At 37.7% G+C, this 19070-nt stretch overlaps 2 protein-coding genes across 2 annotated transcripts; both read left to right on the forward strand.

The window, feature by feature from the left end:
- Nucleotides 1-4159: 4159 nt before the first annotated feature.
- Nucleotides 4160-8119, forward strand: LOC147481683 (glutathione S-transferase L3-like). Its single transcript, XM_086575420.1, has 10 exons — nt 4160-4393; nt 4500-4574; nt 4751-4811; nt 4931-5017; nt 5453-5551; nt 5649-5745; nt 5913-5989; nt 6984-7091; nt 7646-7726; nt 7832-8119. Exons 1-10 carry the CDS (start codon nt 4317-4319, stop codon nt 7838-7840), a joined length of 771 nt encoding a protein of 256 aa, XP_086431546.1. The 5' UTR covers nt 4160-4316; the 3' UTR covers nt 7841-8119.
- Nucleotides 8120-14723: 6604 nt separating this feature from the next.
- Nucleotides 14724-18990, forward strand: LOC147481684 (uncharacterized). Its single transcript, XM_086575419.1, has 3 exons — nt 14724-17218; nt 17748-18290; nt 18401-18990. Exons 1-3 carry the CDS (start codon nt 16280-16282, stop codon nt 18500-18502), a joined length of 1584 nt encoding a protein of 527 aa, XP_086431545.1. The 5' UTR covers nt 14724-16279; the 3' UTR covers nt 18503-18990.
- Nucleotides 18991-19070: the final 80 nt, after the last annotated feature.

A 19070-nucleotide genomic window follows, 5' to 3' on the forward strand; every position in this document is an offset into this window, starting at 1 on the left:
TCCTAAAATCACAATATAGTATTCAAAATTAAATTCCAATCAAAACTAAAACAAAGAAAAGAAACAAGTAAAGAGTTGGAAGTAGCATGATGGGGTGTGAAAATGTTGACTTGAGAAGCTCTTTCATATCTTCTCTGGCACTTTTCAACTTATTAGGATTTGATGCAAAGAAAGTCGGAGCACTCACAAGTCACAACCAGTGGCGGAGCCAGGGGGGGCCCAGGGTACGCCCTGGCTCACCCTCAACTTTCGCAAACAAATTTTTTTCTACTATTCACATAAACCAAAAAGCTAGCTAGATCCGAAAAAAATTGAACAGTCTCCGAAAAAGCTAACTGTGTGTTGTGTGGAATTATCGTTGTGTAAAAAGCTAACTGTGTGTTGTGTGTTGTGTAAAGTACTAAAGTACTGGAATTAATGAAACGTGGAATTATCGGAAAAAAAAAAGCTAACTGTGTGTTGTGTGTCTGTGTAAAGTACTAAAGTACTTGGGTTAACACTACTTAATAGTGTTGGCTTCGAAGTCTAAGTGTCTAACTAAAAACCCACGACCTATAACCGACCAAAAGACAAAATAAAAAGCAGGCACACAAACCGAAACCAAACAATTGAAACAAACAACGAAACAAAAATATCTTACTCCAGTTTGACTTTTTATCAAAAATTTAAGCAAAACTCACTACGCAGGTACCTACTTTTCCACAGTTTTACCTTTCTCTCTATTATTTTAATTAGTTATCTATAATTTCTAAATTTTATAGGTAAGTCTAATATTATTAAATTTTTTGTCTTATTTTTTTATCTTTTCATATTAAGTTGATTCCTAAACTATGTTTTTTTATTTTTTTTGTATTCTTTTTGTGAATTCATTAAACCACATATTTTTATTTAATTTTATTTTGTGAATATCATAATAACATTGGTAGTTTATTTTAATTAGTGCAATTTAAATTTAGTTTATTAATAGTTTATTTTAATTGTTTAAACAGATATGTTAAAGTATTTGATCAAAGGAAAGTCGTTACCCACTCAACCTACTCAACCACCTAATAAAACAAATAATGTTGCCAATGTTGAAGTAGGATCCTCCTCAAAGTGAAGTCACCAAGAAATTGAGGATAGTGGTATTGAGCAACCCACGTCAAAGCGGGTTCAACGTGAAAATCGTGAAGAACTTGACTTGTCTAGTCTTCAGGGAGACCCTGCACTGAGGAAAAAGATTTCAGATTATCATCCTAATGATCAAGACTCGGTGAGAAGAGCATATTTGCTTAGGGGTCCTTGCCAGCCTAATCATGCTTTTCCTCCAAGAACAAGAAGCAAGAGAATCCGACGCTTTCAGATTGAGTGGTATGAGGAATTTAGTTGGTTGGAATATAGTATTCATGAGGATGCCGCATTTTGTCTATATTGTTATCTCTTTAAACCTAATAAGGGGGCACAAGGAAGTGGGGATGTTTTTTCTCACAGGGGGTTTACTAATTGGGAAAGAAAAACCAAATTAAAGGAGCATGTTGGAGGACCAAATAGTGCTCATAATATTGCTTATAGGGGCAGCACAGGCTTTGTTAAATCAAGAGCAGCATATCGAGACATTTCTTCACAGACAATTTGACCAAGTTCGAAAGGATTATCGAATACACCTAACTGCAATAACTGATTGCATTAGGTTTCTTTTGAGACAAGGTTTAGCTTTCCGTGGTCATGATGAATCAGATGAGTTGATCAATAAAGGTAATTTTCTTGAACTTATACACGGTTTCGAAAGATCATAAACGAAGTCATTAAGAAAGTTCTTGATAATGCTTCTAAAAATCGAAATTGACATCACCGATATCCAAAAAGATATTGTGAATTAGATTCTTGCGTGGAAACTACAAATGCTATTCTAAAAGATTATGGAAATTCATTGTTTGCTATTTTAGTTGATGAAGCACGTGATATATCAATTAAGGAGCAAATGGCGGTTGTTTTATGCGTTATGTCGATAAGAAAGGTTGCATGATTGAGAGATTTTTGGAGTTGTGCATGTTAAGGAAACTAGTGCATTAACACTTAAAAAGGCAATCGATGAGTTGTTCTCCAAGCATGGGTTGAGCATATCTAGACTGCGTGGACAAGGGTATGATGGGGCCAAAGAATATGCAAGGTGATTTGAATGGCCTAAAACACTTGTAATGAAGGAGAATGAGTCCGCATTTTATGTTCATTGTTTTGCCCATCGCCTTCAGGTTAGCCCTTTTGTAGCGTTGCAAAGAACCATGAGTCAATCGCTAACCTTTTAGTATTCTCTCTAATGTGGTAAATATCGCTGAGCGTCATGTAAGCCGATATGTTCATGCGATGCAATGAAGGCTAAAGTTGTTGCAGCGTTACAAAGTGGAGAAATTTCAAGTGGCAAAGGGTTGAATCAAGAGACTAGTCTTAAAACGATCCGGTGACACTTTCGATGGGGCTCACACTATTATACACTTCTTGGCATGATAACCACTTATGGTTCAGTAGTTGATGTGCTTGATAATGTAGCGGAAAATGATTCAAGCTTGGAACAAAGAGGTGAGGCTTACAGATGATTAGATTCAGTGCAATCTTTTGAATTTATCTTCAATTTGCATTTGATGAAAGCGATACTAGGAATTAGCAATGATTTGTCAAAGGCATTGCAGCGTGAAGACCAAGACATTGTCAATGCCATGGCTCTTGTTAAAATAACAAAGCTACGCTTACAGGCGATGAGAGATGATGGGTGGGATAGTCTCCTGACTGAAGTTTCTTCACTATGTGTCAAACATGATGTGGTTGTTCCAAATATGGAAGAAAGGTATATGGCTCGAGGGAGGTCTCGACGAAGAGCAGAAGAAAACACCAATTTACATTACTATCGTGTTGGATTATTCTATCACTGTATTGATTTGCAAATTCAAGAGTTAAACGATCGGTTTAATGAAGCAAACACAGAATTACTTCTTTGTATGGCATGTCTTGACCCTAGTGAATCGTTTGTTGCTTTCGATAAGCAAAAGTTGATCCGTTTTGCTCGACTTTATCCCGATGATTTTTCAGAGATAGATCAGATGAAATTAGCGGATCAGCTTGAGAATTATATCATTGATGTGCGTTCCGATACTAAGTTTGGTGAAGTAAATGGAATTAGCGGCCTAGCCAAAAAAATGGTTGAGACAAAGAAAGACATTGTGTACCCACTTGTTTACTTGTTGATTAAGTTGGCGCTGATTTTACCTGTTGATACTGCCACTGTGGAGAGGGCATTTTCTGCTATGAATATCATAAAGAATCATTTGCGCAATCGGATGGTGGATGAGTGGTTGAATGATTGTTTAATAACATACATTGAAAAAGAAGTTTTTGATAGCATTGATACCGAATTGATTTTACAACGCTTCCAGAAGATGAAGAAGGATGACGAAAAAGAAGTCCGCCGAGGACAACTATGAACAAGTACTTGTTTAGATTTGATTTTTTTTTTCTAATACATTAATATATATAATATATGTTTTTATTTATTTATTTATTTTTTTTGTATGCTTGGTTTTTGTCTGGCTGGCTCACCCTCACTTACTTTCCTAGCTCCGCCACTGGTCACAACAGCTCCACCACCACCAACTGAATGAGTTAGTGATCTTCTTCTCTGAAGCGTCTGCAAAACAAACCAAAACAAATCAAGATTTTGAAACTAAGAAATAAAGAGAAGTGGAAATGAGAGGTAAGATTGTAATAACCAACCTCGGGTGATTCGAGGAATAAAGAAGAAGAAGAAGAAGAAGAAGAAGAACGGAGACATTTGAGAGAAGAAAAAGTGGTGGAATGGGAACGGGAATGACAGAGTGAAGCTTTTAGTGCAATGCTTGAAGAAGAAGTGAAACTAGACATCTTGGGTGATGTGGCTGATAAGTACTGACATTTGTTTTCTTTTTTCTTTCCATTTTTTTCTTCAAATTGTGATTTTGTTGATGAGAAAATATGAAAAGTAAAGCCCTTCTTCTTTTAATATCTCCCGACTTTTTTTTCGATTTTAGAACGAGACGCGAAAGGAAAAATCCATTCTTTTGCGCTTATTAAAGCAAAAACTTGTTGTTCCGGTCGTTTCCGGTTTTGCCCTTAAAATATGTGGCTGATAATCATGCGCACTGAAGAAGCCCTCTTTAATTAAACCCAAAAACAAGAACATGCAAAATGCAAAGTCACGGTTCAAAAATATTACTTTATTAAAACACTATAGCTCGTCATGTCTGACGTAGTGTACAAGATTCGCGCAAATCTTGCTTCCCTTTTCAATATATAGTGTACAACTATGAATGAATAGACCTCACTTTTTCCTAAAACTTCCGCTCATCAAGAAAACCATTACTCAATCTTCAGCCATGACAACTGGGTAAACTTAAAAAACATTTATGGACTTCTTTTAGTTATTACTGGTATTATGTTTACAGTTTACTGCTGTACGTGATCTTTTTTTTGTTCTATAAATTGTTTTTCAGAATTGTGCCAGAAATTCTTCCACCAGTTTTGACTTCTGCTTCAGACCCACCACCTCTTTTTGATGGAACTACAAGGTTTTTTTTTGGTTTTGATCATTTCAATATTTCCTTTTATTATCATGTGTGTATTTGTCTATTATTATGTGTACATCAGTACATGTAGCATGCCACGTATAAGATTCTAATTAACTAGATTTGGAAGTAATTAGTAGGAGTAACTTATTATATAATTTTGTTGTTGATTTGTGTAGGCTATATATTTCTTACATATGTCCGTACGCTCAGCGTCCGTGGATTACTCGCAACTGTAAGGTTGTTTTCAATTCTCTTTGCTATTCTTTTACTTAGATTTGCTCTCGGCAGCTATGAGAGTGTAGTTCTTCACAGTCTAAAGTTTTTGTTTCTAATTAAATTTAATTTGTGATTAGCAGGGATTGCAAGAAAAGATAAAACTGGTTGCCATTGATCTCAATGATAGACCTGCTTGGTACAAGGAGAAACTTTACCCAGCAAATAAGGTGATCTTGTTTGAACATTACATCCTTGTATTAGTCATCTTGGGGGAAAATTTTCCTGTTTGTTTCTCTTAGATGTTATCTAACTGTACAAGGAAGCTAATTAAAATTCAGAAGAAAACTACCAGTAAATGAAGTTAACACTATTCATATTGAGGTCATGCTTGTAAATGTCAAGGACCAGAGTGTGATATTGAACAACTGAGGGAGACGGGAGACCTCATATTTTAATGGAAATGGCTTTTTAAACTTTGGCGTCTTTTACTTCAATTGGCATGTCTTTTGTTAACTTTTTTTTTTTTTCTAAATTAGATGGTTCTTCATCTAGAACTTCCTGACACGATTGTTTTGAGAAATAACAAAATCCTTGTTTTGAGAAATAATAGTTGCTCAACGTAATAATAGATTTATCCATGTGATCGACTTCCATTTTTGCAGGTACCTGCACTGGAACATAATAATGAAGTAAAAGGAGAGAGTCTTGATCTGATTAAGTATCTAGACAGCGAGTTTGAAGGGCCATCCCTTTTTCCTGATGTAAGATGACGAGAACCATTTGCCATTTGTAATACCATACTGAAGTTGCATTTAGCTTTTTTTTTCCCTTTGCTTATATATGTTGTATGGTCACTAGGATCCCTTGAAAAGAGAGTTTGCAGAAGAGTTATTTTCCAGCACAGACGCCTTCAGTAGAGATGTAATTGCAGCAGTTAAAGGAAACAGAGATGTTGGTAAGACTTAAATTTTTCTATTTCATTGTGTTATCGCTCAGTTAATGATATGTGATATTGTTCAGATTTCATCAAAACTCGCTGTCTTTTTAGTTTTTCATGTGAACAAGAAAAGGGGAGCCCGTGATTTTGTTTTTGCATTCACATTCATCATTTTCCTGCTTCAGGTATCCCTTTTGATCACCTAGAAAATGCTCTTTCCAAATTTGATGATGGACCTTTCTTCCTCGGGCAGTTCAGTTTGGTAAGTGATATGACTTGTATTATCCTCAATAATGCTTGAACGACATTCATCTTCATAGCAAATAAAAAAATATATTCATTTTGTACTTGAATTGATTTTACGTCACTTTAATTGTACTGTTAATGTAAATCCACTTATGGAAGAATGCATTTAGGTCCAGATATCACGTCAAACATGTCTGATACTCTGGGGAAACCCATGGAGAACACCTCGTCAAATGGTTGGGAAAACTCTTACTCGAGTTATGCTGCGGTTACTGAGTCTTTAGATGTTTTCTACCATTGGAATGTGTCATATTTCAATTTTTTCTTATACTTGTGTTACATGTATACCATTTATGTTTCTTGCATCATGTCCATTCTGTTACCATCTTAGCAACTGTCTCAAACACTTTTGGGCTTTCATACAACATACTTATATCTTTTTGTTTTACTTTTTTCATTAATAAAGTTTGTGGGGGGGGATGAGAAAAGAAAAATAAAACCTAAATCCATTAATACTTAATACACTAGGTGACAGAAGATACCAATATCTACTTTATCTAATAGTGTTGCTGATGTATCAGCTATTTCAGCCTCGATTTCTCAGGTATTTTTTTAATAGATAAATGAAACTGAACGGCATGGTATCTTGTAATCACCTAGCCATAAAACCATCTCATTCGCAGAGAGTGTAGTGCAACCATAAGAGGCCTGGTTTTTGTCTCAACAAAGCTTAAGAATCTAATGCCTGTTCTAAACCCGCCGAAGCAGAACTAGAATGACAAGATGATCTCTACTAATACCACTGCCACCATAAGCTCCTGATTCCATAGTAATTGAAGTAGTTCGATAACTATATGACAGTCATGAAGAACAGTGTCTGCAATTAGAGAGATATTGGGTGGAGTGCCACATCAATCTATACAATGTGTGACTCTGCAGATTTAACTGACATAACTCCAGGTTTTGATTCATAATAGTAATTTCTTCTGTTTCACTTGTACTGAATTCAGGTTGATATAGCTTATGCACCATTTGTTCAAAGATATTATCCGTTGGTATTGGATGTAAAAGAGTATGATGCCACAACAGGAAGGCCTAAGCTGACCTCATGGATTGAGGTAAGCCAAATGTTTGATGAAGTCTTACCTGAATTTTATCATCTAGCAGGAATCAATAAAAGTTGTTATCCATGTATTTGCTGCCACTTGTAAACTTATCGGTTCTGCACCCCTGTTTAGTTTAAGATGTGGGACTGAAGTTTCACTGCGAAGCTTTTAGACCTTTGAAACTTTTGATACTAGTAATGCTTTGACAAGTAGTTGTACTTTTATTTAATTTTTCAACAATATAATGAATTGATCTTCTTATTTGTTAAAGTTATACAATTGTTCTTACAGGGGCAGGGGCATTAATCATATGGGAAATATAGTTTATGCTTCCCATTTTTGTATACTCGGAAAGACAAGTCTGTACAATTTTTAGATTTAACAGATAGCGGGCATAACTCATGGCTCAGATTTTAAGGACCATTACATCCGAGCTGCCAGAATTTGACACAAAAACGGTTAACAGGATACGACACTAGCATACTAGATTGTGAAGTCAACAAAAATGAGCTCTTTTTCACAGCTTAGTGTAATAATGTCGATCTTGATTCCCCTTGGTTTTGTAGGAGATGGACAAAATTGAAGGCTACAAACAAACAAAACAGGATCCTCAGATGTTACTTGGAGTATTGAAGAAAGTTTTTGCGGTATATTCTTACCTTATGTTGGATTGTGGGATTAAATTCTCTGGAATATTGTTATTAGTTTGAAGTTGAGTCTGAGGATAGCTGTTATTTTCACATCTTCTGCAGTTGAATTGAGGAATTGGGCTGTCAAGCACCTCAAGCCCCCTGCAGTGTTCACACGCTTTTATCCTAGAGTCCATGGGAAGTAAATCCCGACTTTATTAGAAGAGACGATATACAGTGTTGTTGTCTTCAGATTTCCAGATATGTGATTAATGGTTTACATCAATAAATGTGGTGTGTATGGCTTTTGTTTTGATATGACAAGGTATGTATCATGTCGACCAGGATACTCTTTCTCAGTTTAGTTGAATGATTACAAGCTAAAAGTATTATATATGGTAATTTCTCTAAGTGTTATATCACTTATATGGTAATTTATCTCCAATCATGGTTGTTAGAAAGAGGATATGAGAGAGGATTATTGATAAGGAGAAGTAGAAGTAAAAGAAAGGAGTATCTCCACTGCAAAAGATGGAAGCTGCATAGGGGTCGCCAAAGTGACATCAGCTACATCTTACACTGTGTTAACATGTGTAACCTGGAACGTTTGTCACCCTGACCAGCCTATATTTCTTCAGGCTACCCGGTCACTTGATATTTGGTCCTTTCAGTTGTGTAACAAGGCAATCCACATGATCATGAGTCCATTTGCTACTGGCCTACAATCCCGACCCCCCCCACCCCACCCCCCAAATGACACACACACGAACACACGCTAATCTTGTGGGTAAGAATTAGCCTTTACTTGGGTGATGAAGATTTGCAGGTATGACACTCACAGTTTAAATACTAGCTCCATACTTCTAGTCTCTTGATCGGATTATCACTCAATTAAAGTACCAGTGGGTTAGAAACATGGTAGATGGTGAGAATAAGATAGTTGTTAGCATTACTATAGTAATTGTATGTAGATTAAGGCATTGCAAGATTTGTCTTTTGTTTGGTAAATGGCAAGAGTTATCTCGTTTAGGAAAGTAATCACTATTGAAGATAATGTTCAGGAATCAGGAGTCTCTTGTTGTTCATCGTTCATCCTCCCATGTAATACAGATGCGTCTTGGTGTACCATTGTTAACAAGAAACTATCGCTAATTTGGTTTAAAATGTAGATACGAAGAAGCCTCCAGTGGTAGTAACAGGTAACTACTACTTTTACTGCCATGAGGTTGTTTTTGTTCTGTATCAATATCTCTTGTTAGCGGTGCACTTTTAAAACATGGTATCATCACCCAAAAATTTTACCAATTTTGCTAGTTAGTACCTGCAACTCATATGCAAAAAGAAATAAATCTGTTTGGGTGGCAAAAATTGTTACTATTGTTCTTCTTTGCTGACTATGAAGTAGATGTGGTTCATGATGTAATGTATAGTATGTTGTATGCAGATAAAAGAAAACAATAGAAGACAAGGACAGAATAACTGGTAATAACCAAGGCGCGGATTAGGCTGTTTTTAAGGAAAGATTTTGCCTCTTCCAATGGTGCAGAAAAGCAACAGTGACGTCTTCCTCATAGGATTCAATAGTTAACAGTAGCCTGACTTTGCACTAGAACAGACTACCCTCTAAAACAACAATATAACTTCCTCAAGGGCCGATGATAGAAGAAGAGAAAGAAGAATAAGACAAGTAATGGTTTCGCGCTTCTCGTGTAGGGGGGGAGAAGGTTGTCTCATATACACGCACGAAGTTCTCTCTCTCTCTCTCACGTCCGACTGATTCATTTGGTGTATTCGAAGTTCTCTCTCTCTCTCGACGTCTAGATTGGATTAGATCCACTCTATGGACGCACAACAGTGTTTATATAGAGGGATGCAGCTGGTTACCAGATGGGAGAAGGACTCAAAAGTCGGTTTAAGCAGAAACCAACTCGAAGTTGGACACCCACCGAAACTTGCTGCAAAAGCAAAACAAGTTTAGGCAATTGGTAATCCACTACCCACTAGACAGTAAGCCGAAGCCCGAACCTGACCCGACGCGTCTCGGGCGGGCGCGTGTGTGTGGCGTTGGGTGAGTCCTCCCTCCTAACACAAAAGCCTTTGTACCCTAAGGGCACGCTCTTATGGTAGAGGAATTCCTCATATACCTCACTTGCTAGTGGTGGTTCACCAATGTGGGACTAAACACAATGCACTAAAGTAGAGAGAACACACATAGTTCATCTCATCCACTTTGCACACACACACAAGTATTTTGAAATACTCTTGGAGATTCCAACAATCCTCCATTATTTCAAAATACTAATAGTTCTCCACTATTTTGGAATAGGATATTACAAAAGAAAAGGGTTAACGAAATGCCAGAGAGAATCGAAAAAATAATACATAAGATACTGGTGCTTTTCGGGCTTGAACCAGTCATAGGGTAACATATTTTATAATACATGAAAGTGGTGAATTAAAAACTCTTTGAACCAACATTCCCTTGTAGTAAAATAGAGCACATGCACCCACATTGTTCTTTCATTATATATCCGTTTTTGCGGTTCATGGCTTTTTTTTTGGCCCTCATATACTTTTGTGTTCCATGAAATGTTCTAGAGTACTTGCACGAATACTCATAAGAACCGACCAGCCTTCTACATTCACGTAGGTGGATATCCATCAAATGTACTGAGAAGCGGTTAGAATACACTATCTCATAAAAAATAATGGACTATGGATTCCATTAAGAGTAAAATAACTCATCCTTTCTCATTCGCAATTCAAGTTATACAAAGTATACAATAATGCTATCTAGTCATAGGGGGGGCGCCTCAAAGAAAGACAATAGCATACCGTGGCGAATGAGGTGACTTGTTTTTCTTTTGAACCTACTTCATGGGATCTCCAATCACATAGGGTGGGGTTAATTAGTGCCTCTATCTAAGGCAAAAGTCCCATCCCCTCGACGTTTCAACCACTTGTCTCCCTCGTAAAGCGGTTTTGTCGGAGGATCGCCAAATTTAACTCGACCTCACATAATCTAGAGCCACAACTCCATATTCCAAAGAAATGCTTTATAGACTATAGTCTCAGACGAATATGCCTGCTTTTCCCATTATACAATTTGCTTTTTGCCTTTGCTATCACGGCCTGACAGTCACAATGCATAGGTACAGCTCGAGGCGGTTTTGTACCAATAGGAAGATATGCCAAGAGGTTTCTAAATCACTCAGCTTCAGCACTTGCTTTATCTAAAGCAATAAGCTCGGACTCCATGGTTGAACGAGCTATCAAGGTCTGCTTAGAAGATTTCCAAGCGATTGCACCTCCACCTAGGGTGAAAGTATAACTACTAGTGGACTTGATATCATGAGAATCAGATATCCAGTTTGCATCACAATAACCCTTTATCACAGGTAGAGTTCGTCTAAACCGTATGCCGTAATCCATTGTTCCTCTCAAGTACTTGGCTAGTCTCTCTAACGCACTCCAATGTTCCTGGCTAGGACAATGAGTGTATTTGCTTAACCTGCTAACTGCATATGCAATGTCAGGTCTAGTGCAATTCATCAAGTACATGAGATTACCAATAATTTGGGCATATCTAGACTGAAGGACACTATGTTGAGCATTTTTATGAAGTTCACTAGTTGCCTCATAAGGTGTCGACACAGGCTTACTATCATAAAAGTTAAACTTCTTCAAAAACTTCTCAACATAATGCTCTTGTGAAAGCGTATAACCATCATAGTTTCTGATGATTTTGATTCCAAGAATCACATCAGCTTCTCCCAAATCCGGCCTTCATTTCAAATTGGGAGGATAAAAACATCTTGGTGTTTCTCACAACATCAAGGCTAGGATTCATGATTAACATGTCATCCACATATAGACAGATAATCACATATGTATTCACATCAAAAGATTTAAAGTAAATACATTTATCGGATCATTTATGTGATATCCATTAGACATCATAACACCAATCAAACTTTTCATGCCATTGTTTTTGGCTTTGTTTCAACCCATATAAAGACTTAACTAACTTGCATACCTTTTGCTCATTCCCTGGTACTATCGTACCCTCAGGCTGCATCATATATATTTCTTCATCAAGATCACCATTCAAAAATGCAGTTTTTACATCCATTTGATGAATAAATAAATTATGAATAGCAGTTAGAGCCATTAGAACTCTTATAGAAGAAATCCTAGTTACAGGAGCATAAGTATCAAAATAGTCAATGCCTTTTTTTTTGAGAGAATCCCTTGACTACAAGTCTAGCCTTGTATTTCTCAATGGAACCATCTAGTTTCAGTTTCTTTTTGAAGATCCACTTGTAACGTATAGGTTTCGCTCCAGGAGGTAGATCAACTATCTCCCATATGTGATTAGCTATAATCGAATCTAATTCTGAATTTATAGCATCCTTCCAGAAAGGTGCATCTCGAGAACTGATTGCCTCATTTTACGTCACAGGATCATCATCAAGAAGAAACGTGTAAAAGTCATCACCAAAATTGGTGGATTTTCTGTCTCTTTTACTCTTTCGAATTTCTTGTTCATAAATTTCAGGATCTGTTGATTGTTGTTCACTAGGAGCAACCAACCTCTCAATGCCAATTTTCAAAGGAAACAAATTCTCAAAGAAATCAATATTTTTACTCTTTATAATAGTGTTAGCATCGACAAGGTTATTATCATATTTTACTACTAAAAATCTATATGCAACACTATTATGAGCATAACCAATGAACATACAATCAACAGTTCTAAGTCCCAATTTTCTCTTTTTAGGTTCGTTCACTAGAACCTTTGCAAGATACCCCTACATTTTGAAGTATTTCAGGTTAGGTACATGACCTTTCCATAGTTCATATGGTGTCTTATTCCCTGTTTTCTTGTTGGGTATCCTATTTTGTATATGGCAAGCAGATAGGATTGCTTCCCCCCACAAGTTTAAGGAAGCTCCGGAACTTACAAGCATAGCATTCATCATCTCTTTTAGAGTTCTGTTTTTCCGTTAAAATTCGGCTACTCCATTAGACTCATGAGAGTATGGTGGAGTAGTCTCATGAATAATGTCATTCTTGTCACAAAAGTCCTGGAAGGGGTTAGACTCATATTCTCCACTCCTGTCAGACCGAAGTCTTTTAATCTTACAGTTAAGCTGGTTTTCAACTTCAGCTTTGTACTTGAGAAACATCTCACCTGCCTCATACTTGTTTCTAAGTAAATATACCATGGTGTACCTAGAGAAGTCATCTATGAATGTAATATATTAAAACTTCCCCCCTCTAGACATGGTACTTCTGAATTCACCCAAATCCGTATAAATAAGAGTTAATAATCCAGTTTTATCTCTAGAAACATTTTTGCAGGGTTTCTTTGTGGCTTTAGTCTCAGCACATATCTCACATTTATCATTAGAAAAATCAGAAATATCAGACAATAAACCACACGCTTTTATTCTTTTCATATACTACACATTCACATGTCCTAGTCTACCATGTCATATATTAAAAGAGTCAAACAAGTAAGTAGAAGCAGATTCATCTTTATTAATAATAATGTTGTCAAGTACATTCAACATGAAAAGACCACTGTTATTATAATAACCTTTCCCAACAAAACCTTCATTCTTCGTCAGAACGAATTTGTCACTCTTAAAAGTCACCTTGACGCCAGCTTTTCCCAGTAAGGACACAGAAATCAGATTCTGACGAATCTCAGGAACATGAAGAACATTACTAAGTGAAAGGGTTTTCCTTGAAGTTAACTTCAGAAGAATCTTGTCTGTTCCCTCAACAGGAACAGACCTAGAGTCACCCATATAAACTTTTTCATCTTTCACTAGTATGTAGTCTGAGAAGGCTTCAACATCACCACAGACATGGCGGGTGGCACCAGAATCTAGTACCCAGTTCTTCTTCCCAGTGGCCATGAACACTTGTGACACCACAACAGCAATAATATCATCTCCCTCAACTATATTAGCATTGGGAGGATCATCGGTGTCTTTCTTGTGCCTGCACTGAAAAGCCCTATCTCCAGGTTTACCACAAATATAACAATTTTCATTGCCAGTACCACTCATTTTAAAAGAAGTGCCTTTGACCTTGAAATTCTTATTTTTGTTGTACTTCTGCTTTTTAGAGGTTTTGTTAGATTTGCTGGGATTACCTTCAATGATATTGGCTTTAGAATGAAATTCCTTAGACAACACCTTCATCCCGAGTCTTGTTCTTTTCCTCTATGTGAATGTGAATGATCACATCCTCAAGGGTCATCTGCTTGCGCTTATGCTTCATACTATTTTTATAGTGTTTCCAAGACTCGGAGAGTTTCTCAATCAAACATCCAGCAACAAAGGTTTCGGGTAAATTAATACCCTCAGTTTTCAAATCATTAATCAGCACATGAAAATCATGGATTTGAGACGTTACATCTCTATCCTCTCTCATATGGAACTTTAGAAAATTCCCAATAACATATTTATGAGTACCAGCATCCTCTATTATGTATTTTTTGTTCAAACTCTCCCGTATATCATGTGCATTCTTATTTGAACAATAAATATAAAAAATTTCATTGGACAAGGTACTCAAAATAGCATGACGACATACCTTATTCCTATTGAGCCAAGCAGCTTGATTTCTTTCGAAATCATTAGAACCCTCCATGGGTGCTGTATTAGTGAGATACTTTGCATAGTTGAGTACATCTAGGGCTGTGAACACCCTTTCTCTCCATCGCTTGAAGTGTGAACCGTTGAAGGATTCAATCTTTGACACATTGGGTAAGTTGCGAGCATTCAGTAGAGGTGTAGCATCTCGCATAGTCGAAGTAACTTCCATGACTCTAGAATTGGCTTTTTTGATCTGCGTGGTGTCAACAGGTGTAGACATCTTGATCTTTCCTTAAGATTGTTGTATGCAAATAAAAGAAAACAATAGAAGACAAGGACGAATAGCAATGTAATAACCAAGGCGGATTAGGTCAACGTCCTTAAGGAAAGATTTAAGCCCACTTCTAATGGTGCAAAAAGGCAACAGTGGCGTCTTCCTCATAGGATTCAATGTTTAACAGCAACCTGACTTTGCACTAGAACAAACTACCCTCTAGAACAACAATATAACTCTCTCTGGCGGCTGACAGGAAGAAGAGAAGAAGAATAGGACAAGTAATGGTTTCTGTTTCTCTGTGTAGGGTGGGGAGAAGGTTGTTTGATATACACGCACGAGTTCTGTCTCTCACTCTGCGTCTAGACTGGATTCCCTGGTGTACTCGAGTTCTCTCTCTCTCTCGACGTCTGGAATGGATTAGATCCACTCTATGGACGCACAGCAGTGTTTATATAGAGGGATGCAGCCGGTTACCAGATGGGAGAAGGACTCAAAAGTCGGTTTAAGCAGAAACCAACTCGAAGTACGGACTCCCACCGAAACTTGCTGCAAAAGAAAAACAAGTTTAGGCAATTGGTAATCCACTACCCACTAGATAGTAAGCCCAAGCCCGAACCCGACCCGACGTGATGTGTTTTGGGTGGGTGTGGTGTTGGGTGAGTCCTCCCTCCTAACACAAAAGCCTTCGTACCCTAAGGGCACGCCCTTATGGTAGAGGAATTCCTCATATACCTCACTTACTAGTGGTGGTTCACCAATGTGGAACTAAACACAATGCACTAAAGTGGAGAGAACATACATAGTTCATCTCCTCCACTTTGCACACACACACAAGTATTTTGAAATACTCTTGGAGATTCCAACATAGTACAACCGAGATAATTTCTTGCATAGTATTTTGAAATACTCTTGGAACACTTCTCGCATAGGTCTAGTATCTCTCCAATGAGAACAGCACATCTGCTCTTACCAAATAGGTTTAATGAAATATTTCAAACAGATAATCGTGTTGAAAAATGAATGAAAATCTTGAAGAGCGAGATTTGGATGGGCATTGGAGAAATGGATTGATCATCTTAGATTCTTAGTGTTGCAGGAAGCAAGCATACGAATGCAACACAAGCCAGAGAAAGCAGAAGGTCGTAGCTCTAAATTAGTTGCAATATTGGTTGCGGATTTTGATGAAGTAGTAGCACGCTAGACAGTCAAAGCTTTGGTAGTTTGGCGAACTTTTTAAGATCTATCTACCGTGTTTTTTGGATGGTATTTTGTAGACTGTCTAAATTCCCTGCACACTTTGCTAGCTGAGTTTAGACATTCTCATTCAGTTTGGCCGTTGGGAAGAAATAAGAGATGGGACTTGGCAAAAATGCCAATAAGCCATACTTTTCCTAACCTTAATAATGGGTTAACTAAAATTTGGACAATTGGCAAAAATGATCTCACCCTTGGCAATACCCAAAAGCTTTATTCATGTTGACTGCTTCAAGATGGTTTATTCGAAAACAAACTTTAACCCAAACCTGAAAAAACCGAAAACACCCATCTAGTTTGCAGATCCTGAAAACTCTCATTCCACAGTACTCACACCATTGCTTCACCTTCTTCTTCCTTTCATCATTTTTTGTTTAATGTAATCCGCATATATTGCTTCACTTTCTTAAACCCAGTTGAGATTAAAGCATGAAATCATCCCATGCAAGCACAAGTAGCAACAGCAGCAGATCTGACGACCATGGTAGGAAAGTAACATCTAAAGAAGGAACAAATGCAACAACCCCACACCGCGGCTTTTCATCGTTAACTATCAGCACTAGGAATTTCATTATATGGTTTTTTCTTATCATTTCAATGCTCTACATTCTCTACTCCTCCAATCTCCTCCTCAACAATGAGCTTCAAGACTGTACTTCATTAGAAGAACATCTCTCTGACCTTCTCCCTATCAACAACTCATCTCAATCTACAAACTACGAGCACCAACAAGAAGAAAACAAGTTATCCAAATTGCCAATGCGTTCCTCTGAGACTGAGCTTAAACATGTTGTCTTTTGCATTGCGGGTTCATCAAACCTATGGGAGCAGAGAAAGGAATACATCAAGTTATGGTGGAAGCCAAGAATTACAAGAGGAATGGTGTGGTTGGACAAGCCTGTAAAGACTAGAAGGAATGAAGGTCTACCCGAGATACGGATCTCGGGGAATACCTCAGGGTTCCCATATACACATCGTCAAGGAAGGCGGTCGGCGTTAAGGATTTCTAGAGTGGTTTCTGAGACAATGAGATTAGGACTGAAGGATGTGAGGTGGTTTGTGATGGGTGACGATGACACTGTCTTTGTAATAGATAACGTCATGAGAGTTCTTGCAAAGTATGATCATCGACAATTCTATTATGTGGGAAGTTCGTCCGAGAGCCATGTCCAGAACATATTTTTCTCGTATTCAATGGCGTATGGTGGGGGTGGTTTCGCCATAAGCTATCCTCTGGCTAAGGCATTGGAGAAAATGCAAGACAAATGCATACAGAGGTACCCGGGACTGTATGGGAGTGATGACAGGATCCAGGCCTGCATGGCTGAGCTTGGTGTGCCACTCACTAGAGAAACCGGATTTCATCAGGTAATCCTACAAGTTTATTGATGAATTAGCGATTGATGATACATTGATACTTATTGTTGTTTCATATGCATATACTGCGTAATGTCTACTTCATTTACTACACATTTTCCCAAGTCTTTGATCAAGTGCATTTTCTTGAATTGGTCTCTTGTTAAACCGAAAATGACATTTGGACACTGTAGCAATATAAGTAGCCTTTCAAAGCTTTTTCCTGTTTTTCTTTATTTTTTTCCTCTGATATCTAGGACAAGAATTCAAATGAAATATCCAAAGTAGTCTCCCTGCTTATAGATCTTGAATGTGTCCATACTTATATGCAGGCCTAACACTTCCATAAACAACGTGGATCCTGAATAAAAACTAATAATACTTTAGGGTTACTAAGAAATAAGTCTCCATCACCAAAAGCATAATCGACAGATAGATTGCTGTGTGCAGTCTATTACAATATTTTTCACAAAATTGACCTTTTTCTCACTACAAGTAGGTGTTTTATTTAAGTTTTCCATGACATGCTTGATTTTTACAGTATGATGTGTACGGGAACCTATTGGGTCTTCTAGGAGCGCACCCTGTCGTTCCATTGGTATCGTTACACCATTTGGATGTGGTAGAGCCGATATTTCCTGGCATGAGTCAACCTAGAGGGGTACAGCACCTTTTCCAGTCGATCAGGTTAGATTCATCAAGTATAATACAGCAATCCATCTGCTATGACAAAAAGCAGATCTGGTCGATCTCCATTTCCTGGGGCTATGTCGTTCAAATCATAAGGGGTGTCCTATCACCTAGAGAGCTTGAGATGCCAACAAGAACCTTCCTTAATTGGTACAAAAGGGCTGACTACACTGCATATGCATTCAACACTAGGCCTGTCACTAAGCATCCATGCCAGAAGCCCTTCGTTTACTACATGCGTACTGTTCGTTATGATCCGGCTAATAAGCAAACGGTGGGTATCTACAACCGTCATAGAGAACAGTACCCTCCATGCCGGTGGAAAGTGCCGTCTCCAGAAATAGTAGACTCCGTCGTTGTCATAAAAAGGACCGACCCTCTTCGTTGGCAGAGGGTAAGCTTTTAAGTTTGAGTGTTGTTAAGAGAATACCTACAGTAGCACTAATCGAAGTTCTTTCAGTTTTTTGTCAAATCTAATTTCTTTTCTTTCCTTTCTTTTTCCAGTCACCAAGGAGGGATTGTTGTAGAGTTCTTCCATCAAAGAAGAGTTCGACTATGTATTTGTCAGTGGGCAACTGCAGAGATGGTGAAATTAGTGAACTGTAACTACTAAAAAGTGGACCTGCACTTGTCCTTCAATTGTCTACAGTTTTTTCCTCGTTCATTAAACGATATACAAATTGAAAGATAAATGTTCGTTACACTTAAAGGATATCAGACTGGACACTAGGCCGGAGGTGTAAAGGTTGCAAGTGACTGTTTTTCATGACTTGCTACATCCACTATCGTTATTTGGTAGCAACAGTGTTTGGAGCCTAATACGTCTTCAGAATACAGCTAGACTTCTCCTCAGATGCCGAACGCAGAGGACTCTTATTCAGGTTTACTCACCAGAAGGGCTTCCGTTTTGTTGTTTCAAAACAGGGGTTACAGGGACTTTTGAGAAACATCTCCCAAGTGAATGACTGATGACAACGCTGTATCGTTAACTATAGTGTTGTTCAAAAGCTGTAACTCTTAACCAATTCGGACCACCAAGTCTGCCTTCATTAATCTTCATTCATTGTTATGCAACATAACAGAATATCACTAAATCTTGTTGCTGTTCACTTGAAATTCATATGAGTGCACAATTTGGCCACGCTATATAGCACATGCGCTAGTGCGGGAATAA

This window comes from Coptis chinensis, chromosome 8 (genome assembly GCF_015680905.1).
Source record: "Coptis chinensis isolate HL-2020 chromosome 8, ASM1568090v1, whole genome shotgun sequence".
Lineage (NCBI taxonomy): Eukaryota > Viridiplantae > Streptophyta > Magnoliopsida > Ranunculales > Ranunculaceae > Coptis > Coptis chinensis.

Excerpts from the sequence above, each read along its gene's own strand:
- LOC147481683 (XM_086575420.1), top strand. The coding sequence starts at position 4,317 with ATGAATAGACCTCACTTTTTCCTAAAACTTCCGCTCATCAAGAAAACC. Across the intron at positions 5,990-6,983 it reads TCCTCGGGCAGTTCAGTTTG|GTTGATATAGCTTATGCACC; the intron begins GTAAGTGATATG and ends TACTGAATTCAG. Across the intron at positions 7,092-7,645 it reads AGCTGACCTCATGGATTGAG|GAGATGGACAAAATTGAAGG; the intron begins GTAAGCCAAATG and ends TTGGTTTTGTAG.
- LOC147481684 (XM_086575419.1), top strand. The coding sequence starts at position 16,280 with ATGAAATCATCCCATGCAAGCACAAGTAGCAACAGCAGCAGATCTGAC. Across the intron at positions 17,219-17,747 it reads GAGAAACCGGATTTCATCAG|TATGATGTGTACGGGAACCT; the intron begins GTAATCCTACAA and ends TGATTTTTACAG. Across the intron at positions 18,291-18,400 it reads ACCCTCTTCGTTGGCAGAGG|TCACCAAGGAGGGATTGTTG; the intron begins GTAAGCTTTTAA and ends TTCTTTTTCCAG.